We start from the raw sequence: 20,729 nt of genomic DNA, 5'->3' as shown, positions 1-20,729 counted from the left end.
GGGCAGTGTTATTTACCCCTTCACACAACACCTGAAGCAGGTGTCTCCCAAGGACATGAACAGGCAGCAGGTTCAAAACCAACACAAGGAAGAACTTGCCCAGTGTGCAGAGCTCAGCGCCAGGGGCTGCTCTGAAGGCCCAACCAGAACTCGGCCCGTTCCCGGAGGACAGGGCCAGCCGTGCTGATTAGCCAGGGAGGGCAGGGATGAGCCCACGCTCCGGGTGGCCCTAACCTCTGACTGACGAGCTGGGGGAGGACGGGCTGGAGCACACGGTAAATTGCCCTGTTCTGTTCATCCCCTCCGCAGCCTCTGGCACTAGCAGAAGACAGCACAGGGGGCTGGCTGGTCTAACCCTGTCTTACGCCTGCCAGCGGGGTGGGGGCAGGAGCCTCTGGCCCAGGCGTGGCCCATGCTGGCAGCGGAGGAAGGAATCCCTTGGGGCCACCCCCGGCTGAGCCGTGTTTCTCTGTAACAGGTGCACACTTGGAGGGAGGGGGGAATAGGAAGGATGAGACAGGATCCACCCCGCTTGGCCTGGGGGCATTTGGGGTCAGACGCTGGGCCCAGCCTGGGAATGGGGAGGGCGTAGTTTGGCTATACCCCCCGGAGCCGGAGCCTGGCCTGCTCGCCTGGCAGCCCATGGCCCAATCCCCCCGCCCCCCATCGCAGGGACAGCGCTTCCTAGACCCACACCTGTGGTTTATTACTGCCCAGGCTGTGCCCGAGGACAGAGGCTGTACAGGGTGTGCCGCCGGCACGCAGTATATACACAAGGAATCGGCAGGGCTCTAGGACTGCAGCAGCCCCTGGGGGTGCCCTGCAGCCCGGCAAGCCGGGGGCGCTGTCACTTGGACACAGAGGGGGCCATGTAGGTGCGGAATCGCTCGTGCGCGCGCTCTTGGGTCAGGAGGCGCAGCCGCATGGTGTCCACCGCCTCCTCCAGGCCTGCCTGCTGGCTGATTTCCACCGTGTAGTCATTGGCCTGTCAGGGGCAAGAGCAGGGTTAGGGGGCCGGCTAGGATTGGGGGCACACCCCGGTGAGGGGGCACAGGTCAGGGCCTGCAGAGTGGCCCAGGGGGGCAGCAATGCAGAGACCCTGGGTAGTGGTGCTCAGCCAAGGGTAGAGGGCAGCAGCCTGCGTGGGATTTCCAACTGCAGGGAGCTCTGGGGGAGGCCGCCCCACGGCAGGGTGGAGGGGCCGACTGCTGTTCCTGGGGAGCAGGGACCCCCCTGAGGCAGCCTGCGCCCAGACACTCACCAGCTGTAGCGAGGCCAGCATGGAGCGACACACCTCGAAGGCCGGCTTCCCCGCCACCAGGCTGGCGAAGGAGTGCCACTCGCCCAGCCGCCCACAGCTCGCCGCCAGCTGGTCCCCGTAGCTGTGGATGTCGAAGGCGGCTCGCTCCTCCTGCGCGGGAGAGGGGAAGTTAGACACTGCGCCCAGCACTGAGGGGCCAGGCCAAGCCCCTCACCCACGGCCACTAGCAAACGCTGGCCAACTCCTGGGGGAGCGGGGGAGGACCCAGGCAGCCCCTGCCCATAGCTGCGTTACAACTGTCACTGTGTCCCCACGGCTGAGGGGCACCGGCAGAGCTGTGGGGGGAGCCCAGGCTGGGGGCACCGGCAGAGCTGTGGGGGGAGCCCAGGCTGGGGGGCACCGGCAGAGCTGTGGGGAGAGCCCAGGCTGGGGGGCACCGGCAGATGCCAGAGGTGCCCTCAGACTGGCAGGGGGGGCTATGGGCCAGGGTTAGGTGGGCAGCAACAGTGCCAGGAGCCACCCAGCCCTGGGCTCTTATCTAGGTTCTGCCGCTGTTCATTCCCCAGGCAGCAGCCAATCAGACGCGCTCGGACTGTAGTGCAACGGGGGGTGGCAGCGCCTTTAAGTCAGCAGGGTGAGAGATGCCCGCCAGGGAGTGGGACCCAGGCATGGGCTTCCCTGCAAGGAGCAGAGTGCCAGGCTGAGAGCTCTGGCCAAAGCTGCACGGGGACGGGGACGTGCTCTCAAGCCTCCCTTCAGCAACACCCTGTGTGCCCCAGTGCCAGGGGCCCAGCCACCCTCGCTCCCAGCCCTCCGCTGCACTCTGCACCCACCCCTGGGGCTCATCCCTGCAGAGAGCCTGGCCCAGCCTCTGCCCAGAACAGCTCCCCCCACAGCTGGGCACAGGCTCCCATGCTCCAGCCTCACCTGCTCCTGCAGCTTGGGTTCCATCTTGTCCTCCCAGTCACGGATACGCTGGGACAGCACCGTCTCGCGGGCGTACTTCTGGGAGTTGGCAATGAACAGCTCCTGGGGCCGGAGAGATGGGGGGGGGAGGGGGATCAGGGAAAAGGAGGAGGGGGGCAGATTCCAGCCCCCACCCCAGCTCTGCCTCATTCCCAGCTCCCCGCCGGGCTCAGGGGAACATTGAAATAGAGTCGTGGGCAGAGGTCACTCATGCCGGCGTTTCCAGACGTGGCCGCTCCCCACACCTGGGGCAGCGCTGGCAGGGGCGCGGTCCCCCAGCTGCAATGGGAGTGATGGTGCTCACCCCTCCAGTGCTGAGGGCCCACCCCACGGAGCAGCTCCCTCTCTCCGCTGGAGAGCTCAGGCCTGGCCCTCTAACAGCACAGGCTAGAAATGGAGGGTCAGACAGCTAAAAGGCTGAGAGAATCCAATGCTGTCCCTGGCCCAGCTGGGTGGAGGCTTTTCAGCCTGCCCCCCACCATCCCTCTTGTTCCTGGGCTGGGAGGGAATGAACATTTACAGGCATCTCTGGAAAGCCACGGCCCGTAGCTGCAGCATCAGGAAGGGCCCGGCTTCCCAGGCAGCAAGAAGGGCCAATGGGCAGGTGGCACTGCAGAGCCAGGCTCAGGCAGAGAGGCCCTGCGCTCTGCGCCAACCCGCCGAGGGATGGGTACGTACCACATTTCTCCTCACCAGCTCCTCATAGCTCAGGGAGTCAGGGATCGTGCAGGGGCCTGAAAGAGAAGAGGAATGTTGAGCTGAGAGCAGCATGGCACTGCCGCTCCGAGACAGCGCCAGCCATCACAGATACCCTGCCAACCCACTAACGGGGACATGACTTCCCCAGCGCCATGGGGCTCACTGTCCCCGGGAAGCACATGGGGCTTGCTACTTGAGCAGCTGGGTACGTGCACATGTTCAGGGGTGGGGGGACACACCTCTCTCCTAACATAGGCAGGTTTTGATGAACCCACAGGCCAGATGGGTTTTGCGACACCCCATCCCCCAAGACCCCTTTTTGGATCAGGACCCCCACGGTTACAACACCCTGAAGTTTCAGATGTAAACATCTGAAAACATTAAATTGACCAATTTTAAAACCCTCTGACCATGAAACTGATTAAAACGGACTGTGGATTGTGGTAGGGCTCTACTCATCTCTAACATAGCTGCACCCCTGGAGACTACAGGTCCCAGCATGCAATGCTCCATGGTAAGTTGGAGCACTGCATGCTGGGACACAGGCCACAGGTGCCCAGCTATGGTAATGCCCACTCTATGTTGTGCAGCCTTGCTGAGCTCCCAGGCTCAGGCACGTGGCCAGCACAGGCCCCTCAGGGTAAATGAGGCTCCACCAGTCTGTGACAAGAAAGGGGATCTGCTGGGACTACATTACCCAGGTCGCCCTCGGCCAGCTGCTCCAGGGCCGCCGGGTGGACGTCCTCCTGCTCCAGGAAGTCATCTGCAGAAGGAGAAAGGACTCTGGGCAAAGGTTCGTGGAAAAGTTCCTGCCCGGACGTGGAGCCCTGCTTAGCTCCCAAGTGCTGAGCGCGGAGCCGCTGAGCCAAGGGGAGCAGGGATTGTGGGGAGTCCCTGCAGCCTGCTCAGTCCTTGACCCACCCAAGAGAGCACAAAACCGTCACACAGCAGCTGCCCTGGGCCAGGAAATCCTGCGCTGGCTTCCAAGGGGCAGAGAGGGGCACAGATCCTGCCTGTCTAGCTCAGGTACGGCCCAGCTCAGCAACTCAGAGCAGACACTGTCCGGTAGCCGCAACAGCCCCAGCCCCAATTCTCACTCCAGTTTCTAGCAGGGTTGGCCCAACGTAGCCAATGCCACCCCTCTGATGGGCACGAACTGGCCCAGATCTCCTGGGGCAGGAGTGAGGCACAATGGCCAGGATCCCGTGCCCAGGGCGGCAGTGATGGTACACAGACTGCCCCAGCTCCGAGGCTTTCGGGAGTACCTGCCCCCTCGTCATGGTCCAGGTAGTCGTCCATTCGCTCCTCCTCCACGGCATTCAGCTCCTCCTCGGCCTCCTCCAGCTGCTCCTCCTCCTGCAGCTGCTTTCCCAGCAGCAGCCCCTGGGAGAGGGAACGGGCCTGGCTGTCACCGCTGGTCTCAGTGCGAGTGCCTGCCTGCCCCCACCCGGCGGTCATCCTCAGGATTTACATCACCATGGCACCCCGGGCCCCTGAGCAGCACGTGCTGGGTGGGGCTGCCCACGTGGTCTCTGCCCTAGGAAAGGTGCCCTAGCCACTGGCCAATCCCTGTGGCTGCCCAAGTGCTACCCAGGGCGCTCACAGGACCCTGCCCCCTTCTGCAGGCAGACCGAGGGCACCTCCCATTCGCTGCTGCCTCACCATTCTCCTCTGCAGCTTCCTCTGCGCGGCCATCCGCTCCTTCAGCTGCTTCCAGTACAGAACCTCCAGATCTGCCAAGACACAGTGGGAGCATGGGAACTGCCCTGCCAGGCAGAGTCGGACGGAGCCGGGCTGCGTGGCATGGACGCCCGGCTCGGCTCCTGCCCGCGGGCTCTAGGCACAGCCCTGGCTTGGCTGCAGTCACAAACCGGCTGGGTTCCACCCTCGCCCCCGAGCTCCAGGACAGGCACACGCAGCCCAAGCCCTGGGGCAGGAGCTGCTGCTAACCAACGAGGCATGCAGTTCCCATCCCCCTGCAGTGAGACAGCTGGCTGGGCATCCCGCCCCAACCAGTCTGGCCCAGCGCTCCCTTGGGTGGGGATGCGTGGGTCCAGGTGGGAAGAGGGCTCAAAGCACATTCTCCCCCCGACCCTCCACCTCACCGCCTGGATCTCCCGCCACATGGGAGCCGAGGGCTGGTATATGCTAGAAAAGTGTGTCGACCAAGTGACATCACTAGGGGGTGTGAAAATCCACATGCCGGATCGACGCAGCGAAGCCGACCTAAGTCCCCGTGTAGACAGGCTCTTCCATCGATCTAGCTCCCACCTTTCAAGAAGGCGGATTGGCCCTGTCAATGGGAGAACCCCTCCCGTCAGCACAGCTAGTGTCGACGCTGCAGTGTCCCGCTGGAGCGTTTCCAGCGTAGACAAGCCCGGAGGAACGCCCTGGGGCTGGGACAGCGCTGACGCACTCTTTGGTTTCGCTCTGCGGGCTCCGTGAAAAGCAGGCTCCAGAGGCGTTTGGGTGTGAGAGGGGAGCGAAGGGGCGTTTAGCGCAAGCAGAGTGGGCAGCAAAGGGACGTTGCCTCTCGCACACATCACCAGCCACATCCCTCTCACCAGCGAACGTTGGCCCTTTCTTCTTGGTGGTTCTGCTGTCAGCTCTGTCGTTCTCTGCGGAGAGACCAGAAATGGGTGACATTAGCCAGCCGGGTTCTGCGGGGATAGCCCTGTCAGTCGGACACCAGCCAGCAGATTACTGGGAGCAAGGGTGGGATTAAGGACAGATGTGTGGCTGACCCAGTGCGTTGGGCACCCGCCAAGGATTGAGGTGACCTGGGTTCAAGTCCCTGCTCTTCCCGACTCCCTGTGTCTCCTAGGGTGAGTCACGATGTCCCTGGGTCTCAGTCCCCAGGTGTCCAGCAGGGAGGATACCCTGCCAGGCCTCTCGGGGGTGGGGAGGAGCGATATATTACAGATGGCAAGGCTCCGCTACTATAGCCATAGGGCCTGGATAAGATGGACAAACACACGGATGCCAGATGATGATGCCACCTCCTCTCAAAGAGCCCTTTGGCCATGCACGCTACTTTACCAGCCCTGGTACCACAACACGGTTACAGGGTTACCAGAACCTGCTCTGGAGAGGCAGGGCAGCCTAAGGAGGCCTGCGCTACTAGGGAAAAAGCGGCAAGAGGACCTGACAGAGGGATGCAAACCAGTGGGTTAGGGACGGTCACATCAGACACAGCTCTCTGCTCTCTCATGATACCTGAGCAAAGGGCAGCCACTGATGAGAGGAAACGCCACGTGCCGCGCTCAGTCCTCTCGTAGCAGTGACCTTACTGAGCTCAGAAAGGACCAGACAAGTATCTGTAGATGAGAACACCCACCATTCTATTAGGCAGGGAACAACGAATAAGGAATAGAAACCAGAGTAACAGAGAGATGTTGGGAAGAACCGTCCCCTACAGGCAGGGCCCATGAGCTCTGCGCCCCTGGCAGCGGAACAGGGCTCCAGAGAATGAGTTTTCATTTTTAGGATGCTTGTGGGCCCTCAGCTTTAGAGAAAACCTGGACAATGTGAACCACGCCTAACTGATGCCGCTGTATCTGCCTGAGTCTGCAGACAGTCTGAACCAATAGCTCTGTACCATTCCTCCTATTAGGCCGATTCTGAATCACGATGACACCACTTTAAATGTCAGCACCATTAAGTGTTTCACTGCCGATCATTTTGGCGAGAACGCCCAACTAGAATGGCCTCTCCCATGATTTCAAACCCCCTCCCCAGGCTTGCAAGCCCCCACCTTTTCCCCTGACAGTCTCCACAGTGCAGTTCTGCGCTGGGCAATGCAAGAGTCTCTGGTGTGTGTGGACCTGAGGAGGGGGAACGGCCTGAACTAAATGGAATTTGTTATCACAATAGGCTGACGGGGCCACTCTGCCTTTCAACATCCATTACCCAGCTGGAGAATTCCCAGGCAGCATATTCCGTTCTGGGGTTTCCTGTCCCTTCCTGATGCAGCTGGTGCGGGTTACTGAGCTGGATGGGAGTCCTGTGATCCACACCAAACGGCAGGCAGGAGACAGGCTGAGTACAAGGGCCACTGAACCTGGGGGGTGCGGGGGGGCGCTGTGGTCCCATGTGACTAGAACAAGGGGAGTCCCCAGGACAGAGTCCAGACACCAGCCGCCATGAGCACTGGCCTGCTAAACCCAGGGTTGTGAGTTCAATCCTTGAGGGGGCTATTTAGGGAACTGGGGTAAAAATCTGTCTGGGGATTGGTCCTGCTTTGAGCAGGGGGTGGGACTAGATACCTCCTGAGGTCCCTTCCAAGCCCGAGATTCTATGATGCTGAGGCTGGGGGCGTCGAGAGGCCATGTCTCTCGGCAGAGAAGGGCCCTGCCAGGGAGCAGGCTGCAGGGTAGGGGAGCAGAGCTGGAGCGAAGATACTCACGGCTTGCAGAGAACCACTTCATGAAGTCCTGCAGCTTCCTGGGTGTCCGCCTCTTCCGCTTGCTGCCGGGCACATCGTCCAGGTCACGCGGCACCGTGAAGGGTCTGCCTGGAGCCGGGTGCAGAGAAGGGAGTGAGCTGCAGTCACAGTGGGTGGGGAAAGGAAGGAAGCAGGGGGGGCTCTGCCAGTCTCTGCACCAGCAGCCACCAGCACTGGGCGCAGGTTCCAGGGAGACCCCTGGGCGGCTGGGTGGGCGTTAGCAGCCACTCACACCCAGCCATGCAGTCACATGCCGCAGGACTCAGGACAAGGTCTGTAAGCGTAGTCCCCGCTGGATCTGCCTTCCACTTCAGAGGCAGCTCCGCACGCTCTGTGGCACTGGAAGACGCGCTGCTGAGGCCTGACACCACCCCTCTTCCCAGCACGGAGCAATCCTGCAAGCGCCTGGGGAGGCGGGTTTGGGGCTGGCCAGGAAGGAGGAAGGCGCCTTTGCTTTACAGCATCAGGGTGTCAAAGTGCAGCCCACGATATCTGACAGCCTGGGCTGCAGCCGCGCTCTGGCTGGGTGCTCCGGTCCAGGCAGCCAGGGACACTCTCTCCGGGTCGCACGGCTCAGCTCAGGATGGGGGCAGCCACATTCACTCCACCAGCCACCCCCATCTAGGGGGAACGGTAGTTTGCTCCATGGACAGCAGGAGGCGCTAAGATGGGGGCTTCCCTGCTCATAGCACAGGCGCCCTTCCAGTGGTTCCTGCTTCCGGGGGCTAAACACCCAGGCTAGGATATCGTCCCAGGCCCTGCTATGGTCAAGCAGCTGCTAAACCCGGAGAGCAGCCAGGCCAAGCCACCCGTCAGCTGGCCCCCCGTTACCTTTCTTAAAGGGCTTATCCTCAGAGTCGTCAAAGGGGTCAAGGCTTCGCCACGGATCCAGCATCTCCTGGCACAGAACGTGAGTGAACGGTGAATGGGACAGCTCGGTGGCCAGGCTGCCAGTTCCCACTCGATTCCCCACGGCAGTCCCCCGCCCTGAGCAGGCAGGGAGCACCCCGTCTCACCAAAGCAGGGCTTAGGCAGCCAGTTCAGGACCCACAGCGATGAGCTCTAGGGCCTGTGCCCATTGGGAGCGGCTCCCTGGCAAACACGGTGCCGCAGGGAAGCGCCCAGCTCACCAGCCTCCACCTGAGTTACTATCTGGGAACTGCTCTCACTGCCAAAGGGACTCTGCTGCCCCTCTGGATGTGTCCCTACGGACCTCTCTCACCTTGATGTGGACACTGGGCTCCACGGCCGGGGCCCGTTCCCGCAGCATGTACCCCTTGCCCTCGGGCGCACTCTAGCAGGCAGAGAACAAGGCAGTTAGTTTCCTGAAGCATCGTACAGAGGCGAGAGTGATCAGCCGGGCCTGTGGGGACCCCAGGCTGCTGGACAGGAGTGAGTGCGGCAGCCCCACCTCCCCACGCCACCCCCACGACGATGGCCCTTCTCCTACCTTCTGCTGCTGAATTTGCTCGACAGCAGCAGGACCGGTCTCCACGCCCCCTTCTGAGGCATCAGGCAAGAAATCACCTCCTCCTCCCACATCGTCATCGTCGTCACCACCACCACCCCCGTCTGGTGCCACAGCGCCTACCAGAGAGGGGCACAGTCACTCCTGGTTCCCTTTCCATCCATGGGGCCACAACCAGCGTAGGAACAGCCCCTGGAAAGCCACCCATCTTCCACCCTCCCTGCTCCCGAGAGGGAACCTCTCCTTCCATTCTGAAAACTAGCCCCCTTTGAAGGCTGCAGCTCTTGAGAGAACAAGACTTGGTTTCGTTCATAACATAGGCCAGGCAGAACTCGAGCAGCCCCAGTGACCCCTGTGGTTAGGAACCAGGCTGCCGGGCCCATGCTATGGGGGTGCCACCCCACCCAAAGCCCACCAGCACCCCGGATCTCACACAGCAAACTGGCCGCATCTCTCACCTTCATTTTCAGAGAAGTTCAGGACCGGGATAGGAGTCTCACAGGCACTGACCTCCATGGGCGCGTTTCCAGATCCCGGGGCGGCAGTCTGCCCTCCTGGCAGGGATGAGGCAGAACCGGGGGAGAGGGAGAGACTTGTTAATGATGTCCCCCAAGCATCACCCCACTGGGGTCTCAGCCCTTGGCTCCCTGAGGACCCCCCCTTGAATAGCTGCTGGGTTGGTGACCAAGGCTGGCTTGTATAGCCAGCTTCCCCCATACCCCTCAAGTCGGCCTCTCCCATGGACTCTGCACCTCCCACATCCCCTCCCAGGAGGTCTTTGGAGTGGCTATGGGAGGGTAAGGGGAGATCCCCAGCCCAATCCTGCACCTGTAGCACTGCCAAGGTCCCCAGCCTGGCGTCTTGCTTGGAAGCACTGCGTGGGTGAGAGGCCCGCCAGCTCCAGCATGAAGGCTCCGTTGGCGTGAGGGGTGCACGTGTTCATGCGGAAATCCTTCCGGCTGGCCAGGATCTCCCCCTTCCGGCTGAGAGGAGAATGAGGGCGTTAGAACGGCTCTGACCCAGCACTATCGCTGGTTTCCAGGGTGCGGCCAGAGTGTGGGTTCGTAAAAGGTCGCATGGGGTGCCAGGAAGAAGGGAAAGAGACCGAGACCTGGAAGAGACCCGCTGGGTCCCATTGAGCCCAGTCACATCCCCAAGCCAGCATAGAATGGGACTTCTTGTTGGCTCAGATCCTAGCGGGGGCGCTACATAAGGGAGACCAAGATCTCCTCGTCTCCAGGCTGGCCACGCTCTTCTAAGCGGCACAGGCTGGTGTCACATCCCCCTGTTGTTTAGCGAGACAGGACAGGTTTAGCTCCGCTCATCTCTCCCTCTGCACCCCAAAAGCTTTGTTACTCTCTGAACTGCCCCCACCCCTGCATAGACCCCCCCCTTTCCAATACAATGGGGCCAGAATCCCAGCTAGGATCTCCCCGGAGCCAGGCAGAAGGGAGCTATCCCCTCCCTGCTCCAGGACGCAAGGCCTCTATCAGCCCAGGCTCATGGTGGCCCATCTCGCCTGGCAATCTCACGTCGGATTGGCTTCTCACTCTCCCGCCTCCGTTCCTGGCTGATCCCCAGGCTTGTCCTTCCATGATTGTTCTTCCCCCAGTTGCATTTCCCATGAGGAATCTCATGCGATGTCCTGCCCACATCTCTGAACTGGCTGGAGCCCTCTGGATTATTTCCCTCCCCCTGCTGTTCTCCCTCCTCCAGCTCGTTAATGAAGATGTTGAGCAGGGCCACCAGTGGTGAGAAAATCCAAGCGAGACAGAAAGCAGATGGCAGGAGAGGAGTGACTGAAAGGCGTTACGAGGGGAGCCGTTACCTGAACAGGGGGTTGTCCTTCTTTTCTGTCTCCTCTGGGGGTACCAGGGCCATCGGAGTCAAGGGGACAATGTTCACAGTCTGCAAAGACAGGACAGCATGATCCCAGCTGCCCATCGCGGGAAGAGCGGGGCCCGGCTGCACTCCACAGACAGGGCCCTTGCAGCCGGGAAGAAGCGTTCACACATACAGAGAGTGTTTTCATCTGCTTCTCAGGGCAGGCTGGGTGCTGGGGAGCACCGTCCTGCCAGGGTACAAACACCAGCTCCCACCAGCCAGATGGAAGCCACTGGTACCCACGGTGTGTCACCACTTGCTGCCGAGGAGGGTTCTGGCTGCAGGGATGCCTGGAACTACTCCCTTGCTGGCAGAGGTCTCCCCTAGCAGCACTGCTCAGTTAGAGGGGGTGCTGGGCTGCGCAAGCTGGCACATTGGACACGGCAGACTCTAGTCTCGGAAACCCCCAGATCAGGAGGCAGAAGGGACATGAGAGGGGCATGAAGGACGGGGACCACATCACTTACATTAGGCTGGTGATCTTTCTTCATGTCCACGCTCACCACGTTGGTGTCCTTGATGTCATCCAATGAGAGGAACTGCAGAGCGAGAGCAGTAAGACGGAGCACTTCGCACAGAGAGCTGTCTCTCTCTGACATGCCGTACAGACACTCTGCTGATCCCCACAGCGCCCCCGAAGGCAGGTCGGGGTCTCCGGGCCACGGGGGAGGGACGTGACATGGAGTGACTCCTGACTCCTTGCCCCGGGCCCAGTCTACCCTGATCCAAACGAGAACAGTTCTGCAGATCTGCACCTGATCCCGGGATCGAGAGGAGGCAGAGAGCCAGTGGGAGCTCTCCAAGCGGTGCACAGGGACCATGGGCTCCCAGATACTTGGTGGCAAACTCCTTCCAATGCAAGCTGGCCTCTTAGCAGAAATGCCTTAGAACAGGGTGGCCAGTGAGTTTGGGGATAGCCGCAGAATTCACTGATACACTGGTATCTGTATAGAGGCAGTGTGACACACACACAGTGCACTGAGCCTGGGAGCCTCAACAGGCCCTGAGAAATGTCCCTCGCTCCCAGGGGCCTTGGAGCTGGGAACCTTTCATCTCCACAGACACCACAGGGCAGCCACTGCTCCGCCGAGGGCGGCACGCCAGGCTCCCCCAAGCAGCACTGCTGGTTAGCCATTACAGCTGTATGGGGCACCAGCCAGGCAAGCATTCACACCCCCTTCAGCTGGCAGCCCTCCACCTCCTGGGAGGGAGAGAGCCGTGGAGGTCAAGTGTCAGTCTCTGGGGTGGAGCTGGAGGACTGCAGAGGCCGAGGGCTCTGTCCCACAAGGTGAAGGATGCTGTAAGGGGATGCTGTAAGGCTACACTTACGGTGGCGTGTAGAGTACAGATACTGCACGCCCAGCTAGCAGCGCAGACACGTCTTAGGCAAGTAGAATACAGTCCCCCACAGGCCTGAGCCCTGGGTATAAACACGCCCAAGCAGGGCCTTCCACGTCCACACTGCTACTTTTAGCAGAGCAGTGTCCCACTGCCTCCCCACTGCAGGAGCCTTTCCCCGCCACGGTGAACGGTTCTGCCAGTGGGGAAAAGCCCCGGCAGGTCCCCGCTGCCTCCCCACTGCAGGAGCCTTTCCCCGCCGCGGTGAACGGTTCTGCCAGCAGGGAAAAGCCCCGGCAGGTCCCCGCGTTCCCGCTGCCTCCCCACTGCAGGAGCCTTTCCCCGCCGCGGTGAACGGTTCTGCCAGCGGGGAAAAGCCCCGGCAGGTCCCCGCTGCCTCCCCACTGCAGGGGCCTTTCCCTGCCGCGGTGACAGGTTCTGCCGGCAGGGAAAAGCCCCGGCAGGTTCCCGCATTCCCGCTGCCTCCCCACTGCAGGAGCCTTTCCCCACCGCCCCGGCAGGGGCCTGCTGCCTCCCCACTGCAGGAGCCTTTCTCGCTGGTGTGTAGCTACAGGTGTATCTGTACTCGACTCACCATCATAAGTGCACTCAGGCCCAGGGTGTTTGGGGCAGGGGCAAGTGCTGTGGAAGCTAAATACCCCGTAGCCAGAGAAGAGCAGTTTGGGACTGGCCTGCTGGCAAGTGATCATAGCAGCTAATCAGTCAGGGCACAGTCAGACTTGGTGCCCGAGTCTACAGCCTAAGGTCACCACCACCATTTAACCTACCAGCCCGGTACCTAGCACACGCCAGGCAGAGGCTGCTGGGATACTGCCCGCACTCCCCCTGCTGGCGCACAGAGGGACTGCACACAGAAGGACGCACACCACACCTGCTGTCTTACCTCTTCCTCCTCCGTCCCGGGCCCAGCGCTCACGTCAGCGTCGGTGCCGTCCTCCCCCACGGACGTAGGCTGTTTGTCCCGCCTGGGTCAGGGAGGGAAAAAACACAAGGGGGCACTGGAGTTTTCTAAAACCATTATTGTCAGCTGGGCAGTTTCCTGGGGCAGAGCCGGGGATGTCCGAGTCACTGGTGGGTGTGCTGGGGCAACAGCTACTCTGACAAAAGACACAGGGATGTAACAGGTCCCCTCCAGCCCAGGAGTGGGCGGCAGATAAAGCTACCGGGGCCTCTTTGGTCCTTGTGAAGTGCTATGGAAGGGCCCAGCGTTGAATAGCCCAGGGGGGAGACAGCCACGTCAGTATGTTATTCTTCTGATGGGAGCCAGCTAACGTGCACTTGGTTCCTATATGCAGGCCTGGCTCAGGGCTGGAGCCCACCACTCCTGTGCAGGGGCGCAAGTGGCTCAGAGGAAATGGGATCTGGCTGCAGTGGGGAGGGGGGGGCTTAGGCCTGGCCAGCAAATCCCTTGCTTGTTGAGTCGATTCCGTTTCCGTCAGGGAACGGGGAAGGGAAGCGGAGGGGACGTTTCACTTCGAGGCAGCCAGCCCGCAGCTCCAGCTCCCTGCAACACCAGCAGCACCCTGCCCTGTTGGCTCTGTCCCATCTCGCATCAGCAAGGCCCTAGCACGGGGGTGGGCAAACTTTTTGGCCCGAGGGCCACATCGGGGTTGCTCAAGGCTCTGCCCTCCCAAACAGCCTGGCCCCCGCCCCCTATCCGCCCCCTCCCACTTCCCACCCCCGACTGCCCCCCTCAGAACCTGCAACCCATCCAAATACCCCCTGCTCCCTGTCCCCTGACTGCCCTCCCGACCCCTATCCACATCCCCGCCCCCTGACAGGCCCCTCAGGACTCCCACTCCCAACCCTCCCTGTTCCTCATCCCCTGACCACCCCCCCAGAACCTCCACCCCATCCAACCACCCCCTCCTCTCCCCACGAGATCTCCCACTCTCTTACCCAACCCCCCACTCCCTGCCCACTTACCAGAGCCGGCTGCGCGCCTCACGCTGCCCAGTGGGAGAGGCGGGCCAGAGCGCGGTCAGCACGGTGGGGTGGGGTGGCTGTGGGGGAGGGGGGAGAGCAGGGGAGGGGCCGGGGACTAGGCTCCCCTGCCAGGATCTCAGGGGCCGGGCACCATGGTCCCACAGGCCGGATGTGGCCCGCAGGCCGTAGTTTGCCCACGTCTGCCCTAGCAAGCGCCCCTGCTGAGCCAGGCCTCTGGCTGAGAGGAGCAGAGGAGCCCAAAGGGAATTCCATTTCAGAGGTCAGTTTGTGTGGCTGGAGCCAAGTGCCTGTTCAAAGTCAGAGCCATTGGCAGAGCTTCACCCGTCCGGGGGGGTTTCTGTTTCAGAACAGCTACTGCTGTCCACCCTAAACAGACCTCTCCTCTCTTAACCGAAGACCTGGACTGAGCATGGGCCAGTCAGAATGGGGATATATGGGGATGGAAAAGTTACTAAAGAGGCGACATGCTACATTTGAAAACTGCTACTAAATGGGATCACCCTGCTAGCGAGGTGCCGAAACCCCCCCACGTCCCAGGCCTATTCGGCCACACTGCCTAGATCCTCCTTCTATTTAATACCTCCACTCACCGGCCTGCATTGTAATCACACCAGCTCAGCCCCAGTCCTACAGCTGGATCCCCACCTCGTGCCTGCACAGAGACTCACTGACTTCAACATTATCCCAGGAGGATCCTTTTGCAGGACTGGAGCCTAACATTAAACCCAGCAAAAAATAACCACCGAGATTGTCCTGGATGACAACAGTTTAAAACCAGATAAAGAGCGAGCCTTATGATCTGAGCAGGGAATCAGGACGCATGGAGCTATTCCCCGCTCTGTGGGGGACTTCCTCTGTAGACTTGGGTACGTCACTTCACTTCCCTCCTGCAAAAGGGGGGTAATTTACCTATATCTAAGGCAGGGGTCGGCAACCTTTCAGAAGTGCTGTGCCGAGTCTTCATTTATTCACTCTACTTTAAGGTTTTACGTGCCTGTAATACATTTTAATGCTTTTAAGGTCTCTCTATAAGCTTATAAATATATAACTAAACTATTTTTGTATGTAAAGTAAATAAAGTTTTCAAAATGTTTAAGAAGCTTCATTTAAAATTAAATTAAAATGCAGAGCCCCCTGGTCCGGGGGCCAGGACCCGGGCAGTGTGAGTGCCACTGAAAATCAGCTCGTGTGCCGCCTTCGGCACCTGTGCCATAGGTTGCCTACCCTTGATCTAAGGGAAGGGGTGTTGGAAGGATTAGTTAGTGTTTGCAAAGTGCTACAAGACCCTTGCTTGGAAGAGACTAGGGAGGGGCAAAGAAGCGTGACAGTGATAAAAAGGGCAGGAGCTGCCGATCAGAACCGAGATGCATGAGCCTGCTGAGCTGGGCTGGGGGAAGTCATGGTGGGAGCCCCCCGTACTAAGCCCAGACAGACTTTGCAAGAGGCAACCTCTCGGAGAAGGAAAAACTTGACTTACTTTTTGTTGGAGATGAAGTCGAGGGCCTGGTAAACAAGAGAGTAGAGATATTCCACCTGCCAAAACAAGGCCAGAAGGTTAGAGGCCGGGAGGCAAGGATCTCAGGGAGGCTGCCTCTGTTAGGGTCTAGGGTAAACGGGGGTCCCTGAAGAGGCCCCTTGATCACTTCAGTGTTCTCACCAGGTCTTGGCACTTTCAGCCTGAGCTCCAGCACAGGGGAGCGTTTTGCCTGAGGAACAAAGTACTATGTGGCGAGACTGGTAGCTTCTCCAGGCTGCATGTCCATATACAAACAGAGACGAGAGCAGCCACAGTGGGGGCTGGGTGATGTCTACCATTTCAGGGCTACATTTAATACATCAGCACCTGTGCAGCTGGCTTAACCCTTTCAGAGTGAAGCAAAACTCCCCAAAGCACCCACTGCCCAAGCCTCCAGCTGGCAAACCCCACAGAAGCTCTCCTCCCGGCCTTGCAGGGGCAGCAGGAGTGAGCACAGCAGTTCCCCTCGGCTTCCCCACCTTCTTGCTGTAGATGCAGGCAGAACCCTGGATCAGCAGAGCCGCCTCTATGAAATTCATGGTGGTTTTGCCGCCGTCGAAGGAAATGCAGATCTGGTCCAGCTGCAGAACACGCACATGGGAAGACACAAGCTGATTTTACAGACTGGGTTGGAGAGGCAACACAGCAGGAAGAGAGACTTTGGAGGGGACAAAGCCCTGGCCCCACAGCAAACCTGCAGTGGCACCTGGGGGGCGCCATAAGAGGGGTGAATGGAGAATGCAAGACTTTTCCCATCACATTCTCTTGTAATCTTTGGGGCTAGAGCTCTTCCACAGGTGGCAATGGTTCTCCAAGGAACAGGTCTGTGCTGTGCAGAGCATCTTTTCTAAAGCTCCTGTGGATCCAGGAGCACTTCACAGGGAGGGCAGGGAGCAAAAGGAAAAGGTCTGAGGTCCAGAACTTGATATTTAGAGTTTAAGGCCAGTGACAATGTGGCAGGGCTGGCCTAAGGGACAGGAACATTAGGGATCGAAACGAGCGCCACATGCTAGGAATTCCAGCTGCATGGACACACTGTGGCACTTGGATACCGACATTCCTCCCCGCTACCCTGGTCTTCGTGGATGGAAAGATTACCTTACCTCCTCCAGATACTCCCCCAGCTGGGCTGCCACATCCACCTCCCAGTTCTTTGTGAGATCTCGGATGGGCTGCAGAAGGTGCAGGAAGCGTGACTCCACATCCTCCATTGTAACAGATCCCTAGAAGTGCAAGAAGTTACATTTCATCCAGGAGCCAGGCAGACAAGCCTACAGTCAGTAGGGGACAGGAGGACGACACAGGTCCATCTGTTTTCTGACAACGATGTCATTTGTGGCCTGTAGTCATTTAATGGGATGCAGTCAGCTCAAAGCTGGCTCCAATTTTGTTTTTATAAAATGTCAGCTTTTGTAAAACCTGAGGCCAATCAAAATGATGTAATTCAAACAAAAAACAGGGCTTTGCTTTGACATAAACATTCCCCTGTGTTGTCACAACACAGGGTAACAGTAAGTTAGTGTCTGAGAACCTACAAATAAAAATATTTATATTTTAGACCTACACAAATGCCTGTAAATAAACAAACCCGACCATGAAACTGACTAGAAATCCCAGTGAAAAAAAGTGAAGCATGTAGCTGTCAAAGTTAGACTGAGGACTCTCAGTTTGTCAGACCACTCTGTTTTATTAGCACAGCGCTCTGCTAATAACACCCTTATAATGTGAGCACCATGCAAGACACAAACTATCTTATTTATACAGATAAAAGGGTGAGAACTTAACAAAGTAACAAAGGAAGCAGAATCAGATAAGTTTACCTGGGCTAGGCATGCATATCTTATTTCCTTACTAACTATTACCGATCTTCTGTTAATGTTTCGCCATTAGCACCACTGTTTATGCCTAATGTTTCTTTTCCTGGCACCTGTATTTCAACATTTCTTATTTCTGCTTAAGGGTACATACAACATTTCTTTAATCCATTCTTATTTTTACAATATAATTCATTCTACTTTCACATAGCATAAATTACTGATTTTATTATTTATACATTAGCAGCACCTGGTCAGAATTATGGCCTTGTTGGGCTGGTTAATCTGCAAACCTGAGCTCCAATTCTGCAAACAGTTAAGCACACATGTGACCCGACTCCTGGGTCTAAGGACCCAGTCTGGTACAAAAAGTAATTTTCCCTCTGTTGATACTCACACCTTCTTGTCAACTGTAGGGAATGGGCCACATCCACCCTGATTGAACTGGCCTCGTTAGCACTGACCCTCCCACTTGGTAAGTATCAGAGGGGTAGCCGTGTTAGTCTGGTTCTGTAGAAGCAGCAAAGAATCCTGTGGCACCTTATAGACTAACAGACGTTTTGCAGCATGAGCTTTCGTGGGTGAATACCCACTTCTTCGGATGCAAGCAGTGGAAATTTCCAGGGGCAGGTGTGTATATATAAGCAAGCAAGAAGCAAGCTAGAGATAATGAGGTTAGAGGCTTGCATCCGAAGAAGTGGGTATTCACCCACGAAAGCTCATGCTGCAAAACGTCTGTTAGTCTATAAGGTGCCACATGATTCTTTGCTGCTTCTACAGAATCAGACTAACACGGCTACCCCTCTGATACTTGACACCATGCAAGGCACTGCATTTAGCCGTATGGAGTGGAAATCCATCAACCTCATGAAGAAACTTGCACAAATACAGACGGATATCATCTTCCTTTCCAAATGTAAACGGATGGACATCATACCTAATGGACTAAAGGTAAAAAATCCACTGCTATCTACATTACTACACAGACCACAGTGAGAGATTATGCCGTACTCTATCTAAGAAACTGAGGAACCACCTGATCAGCATCCTATACAGCAAACAGGAAAACATCAAAAAAGAGCTCTCCAACCTAGAGACTCTCATCAATAACCAAACTTCCATACAAACGGACTTCACTAAAATAAGGCAGGAGATCTACATTACCCACTTCACCTCTCTAAAAAGGAAAAAGGACTGTAAGCTGTCTAAACTCCTACCTGCCACATGGGGCCACAACCGTGATACCCCTAACCCACCCAGCAATATCGTCAATCTATCCAGCCACACACTCAGCCCAGAAGAACAGTCTGTCCTATCTCGGGGACTCTCTTTCTGCCCTGCCACCCCCACCAACATGATACAGTTCTGCGGCGATCTGGAAGCCTACTTTCGCCGTCTCCGACTCAAAGAATACTTCCAGGACAACACTGAACAGCGCACTGATACACAGTTACCCTCCCACCAACAGCACAAGAAGAAGAACTCCACATGGACTCCTCCTGAGGGTCGAAATGACAGTCTGGACCTATACATTGAATGCTTCCGCCGACATGCACAGGCAGAAATTGTGGAAAAACAACATCGCTTGCCTCACAACCTAAGTCATGCAGAACGCAATGCCATCCACAGCCTCAGAAACCATCCTGACATTATAATCAAAGAGGCTGATAAAGGAGGTGCTGTTGTCATCATGAACAGGTCTGACTACCAAAAGGAGGCCGCCAGACAACTCTCCAATACCAAATTTTACAGGCTACTTCCCTCAGATCCCACTGAGGAATACACTAAGAAACTGCACCATCTACTCAGGACACTCCCTACACTAACACCGGAACAAATCAACATACCCTTAGAGCCCCGACCAGGGTTATTCTATCTACTACCCAAGATCCACAAACCCGGAAATCCTGGATGCCCCATCATCTCTGGCATTGGAACTCTCACTGAAGGACTGTCTGGATATGTGGACTCTCTACTCAGACCCTATGCCACCAGCACTCCCAGCTATCTCCGTGACACCACTGATTTCCTGAGGAAACTACAATGCATTGGTGACCTTCCAGAAAACACCATCCTGGCCACCATGGATGTAGAGGCTCTCTACACAAACATCCCACACACTGATGGAATACAAGCTGTCAGGAACAGTATCCCTGATGATGCCACAGCACAACTGGTTGCTGAGTTCTGTGCCTTTATCCTCACACACAACTATTTCAAATTCAATGACAATATATATCTCCAGATCAGTGGCACCGCTATGGGCACCCGCATGGCCCCACAATATGCCAATATTTTTATGGCCGACCTGGAACAATGCTTCTTCAGCTCCCGTCCACTCACGCCCCTTCTCTACCTACGCTACATTGATGACATCTTCATCATCTGGACCCATGGGAAGGAGACTCTGGAAAAATTCCACCACGATTTCAACAGCTTCCACCCCTCCATCAACCTCAGCCTGGACCTATCTACACGGGAGGTCCACTTCCTAGACACCACGGTGCAAATAAATGGTGGTCACATTAACACCACCCTATACCGAAAACCTACCGACCGCTATGCCTACCTTCATGCCTCCAGCTTCCATCCCGGGCACACCACAAGATCCATTGTCTACAGCCAAGCACTGAGGTACAACCGTATCTGCTCTAACCCCGCAGACAGAGACCAACACCTAGAAAATCTCCACCAAGCATTCTCAAGACTACAGTACCCACACGAGGAAATAAGGAAACAGATCAACAGAGCCAGATGTGTACCCAGAAGCCTCCTACTGCAAGACAAACCCAAGAAAGAAACCAACAGGACTCCACTGGCCATCACATACAGTCCCCAGCTCAAACCCCTCCAACGCATCATCAGGGATCTACAACCCATCCTGGACAATGATCCCACACGTTCACAGGCCTTGGGTGGCAGGCCAGTCCTCGCCCACAGACAACCTGCCAACCTGAAGCATATTCTCACCAACAACTGCACACCGCACCATAGTAACTCTAGCTCAGGAACCAACCCATGCAACAAACCTCGATGCCAACTCTGCCCACATATCTACACCAGCAACACCATCACAGGACCTAACCAGATCAGCCACACCATCACCGGTTCATTCACCTGCACGTCCACCAATGTAATATATGCCATCATATGCCAGCAATGCCCCTCTGCTATGTACATCGGCCAAACTGGACAGTCTCTAAGGAAAAGGATAAATGGACACAAATCAGACATTAGGAATGGCAATATACAAAAACCTGTAGGAGAACACTTCAACCTCCCTGGCCACACAATAGCAGATTTTAAGGTGGCCATCCTACAGCAAAAAAACTTTAGGACCAGACTTCAAAGAGAAACTGCTGAGCTCCAGT

General features: G+C 57.4%; 1 protein-coding gene across 7 annotated transcripts in view; it reads right to left on the bottom strand.

Moving 5' to 3' along the window:
• Positions 1 to 685: 685 nt before the first annotated feature.
• Positions 686 to 20,729, bottom strand: part of NCAPH2 (non-SMC condensin II complex subunit H2) — a 23,812-nt gene continuing 3,768 nt past the window's right edge. For all 7 annotated transcript variants that reach the window (XM_045027507.1, XM_045027449.1, XM_045027458.1 and 4 more), the window contains 20 exons: positions 16,648 to 16,767; positions 16,024 to 16,125; positions 15,506 to 15,561; positions 12,965 to 13,046; positions 11,190 to 11,261; positions 10,667 to 10,746; positions 9,667 to 9,821; positions 9,297 to 9,392; positions 8,821 to 8,957; positions 8,593 to 8,664; positions 8,202 to 8,268; positions 7,332 to 7,439; positions 5,491 to 5,544; positions 4,589 to 4,659; positions 4,192 to 4,309; positions 3,624 to 3,689; positions 2,906 to 2,961; positions 2,189 to 2,290; positions 1,262 to 1,411; positions 686 to 985 (listed from right to left, as the gene is read on the bottom strand). In XM_045027507.1, the coding sequence (XP_044883442.1) occupies positions 848 to 985; positions 1,262 to 1,411; positions 2,189 to 2,290; positions 2,906 to 2,961; positions 3,624 to 3,689; positions 4,192 to 4,309; positions 4,589 to 4,659; positions 5,491 to 5,544; positions 7,332 to 7,439; positions 8,202 to 8,268; positions 8,593 to 8,664; positions 8,821 to 8,957; positions 9,297 to 9,392; positions 9,667 to 9,821; positions 10,667 to 10,746; positions 11,190 to 11,261; positions 12,965 to 13,046; positions 15,506 to 15,561; positions 16,024 to 16,125; positions 16,648 to 16,755 (1,890 nt within the window). In that variant the 5' untranslated portion in view covers positions 16,756 to 16,767 and the 3' untranslated portion in view covers positions 686 to 847. The remainder of the gene's footprint in view (positions 986 to 1,261; positions 1,412 to 2,188; positions 2,291 to 2,905; positions 2,962 to 3,623; positions 3,690 to 4,191; positions 4,310 to 4,588; positions 4,660 to 5,490; positions 5,545 to 7,331; positions 7,440 to 8,201; positions 8,269 to 8,592; positions 8,665 to 8,820; positions 8,958 to 9,296; positions 9,393 to 9,666; positions 9,822 to 10,666; positions 10,747 to 11,189; positions 11,262 to 12,964; positions 13,047 to 15,505; positions 15,562 to 16,023; positions 16,126 to 16,647; positions 16,768 to 20,729) is intronic.

The sequence above is a fragment of the Mauremys mutica genome, chromosome 1 (genome assembly GCF_020497125.1).
Source record: "Mauremys mutica isolate MM-2020 ecotype Southern chromosome 1, ASM2049712v1, whole genome shotgun sequence".
NCBI classification, from domain to species: Eukaryota; Metazoa; Chordata; order Testudines; family Geoemydidae; genus Mauremys; species Mauremys mutica.
This window is presented reverse-complemented; position numbering and strand designations above follow the sequence as displayed.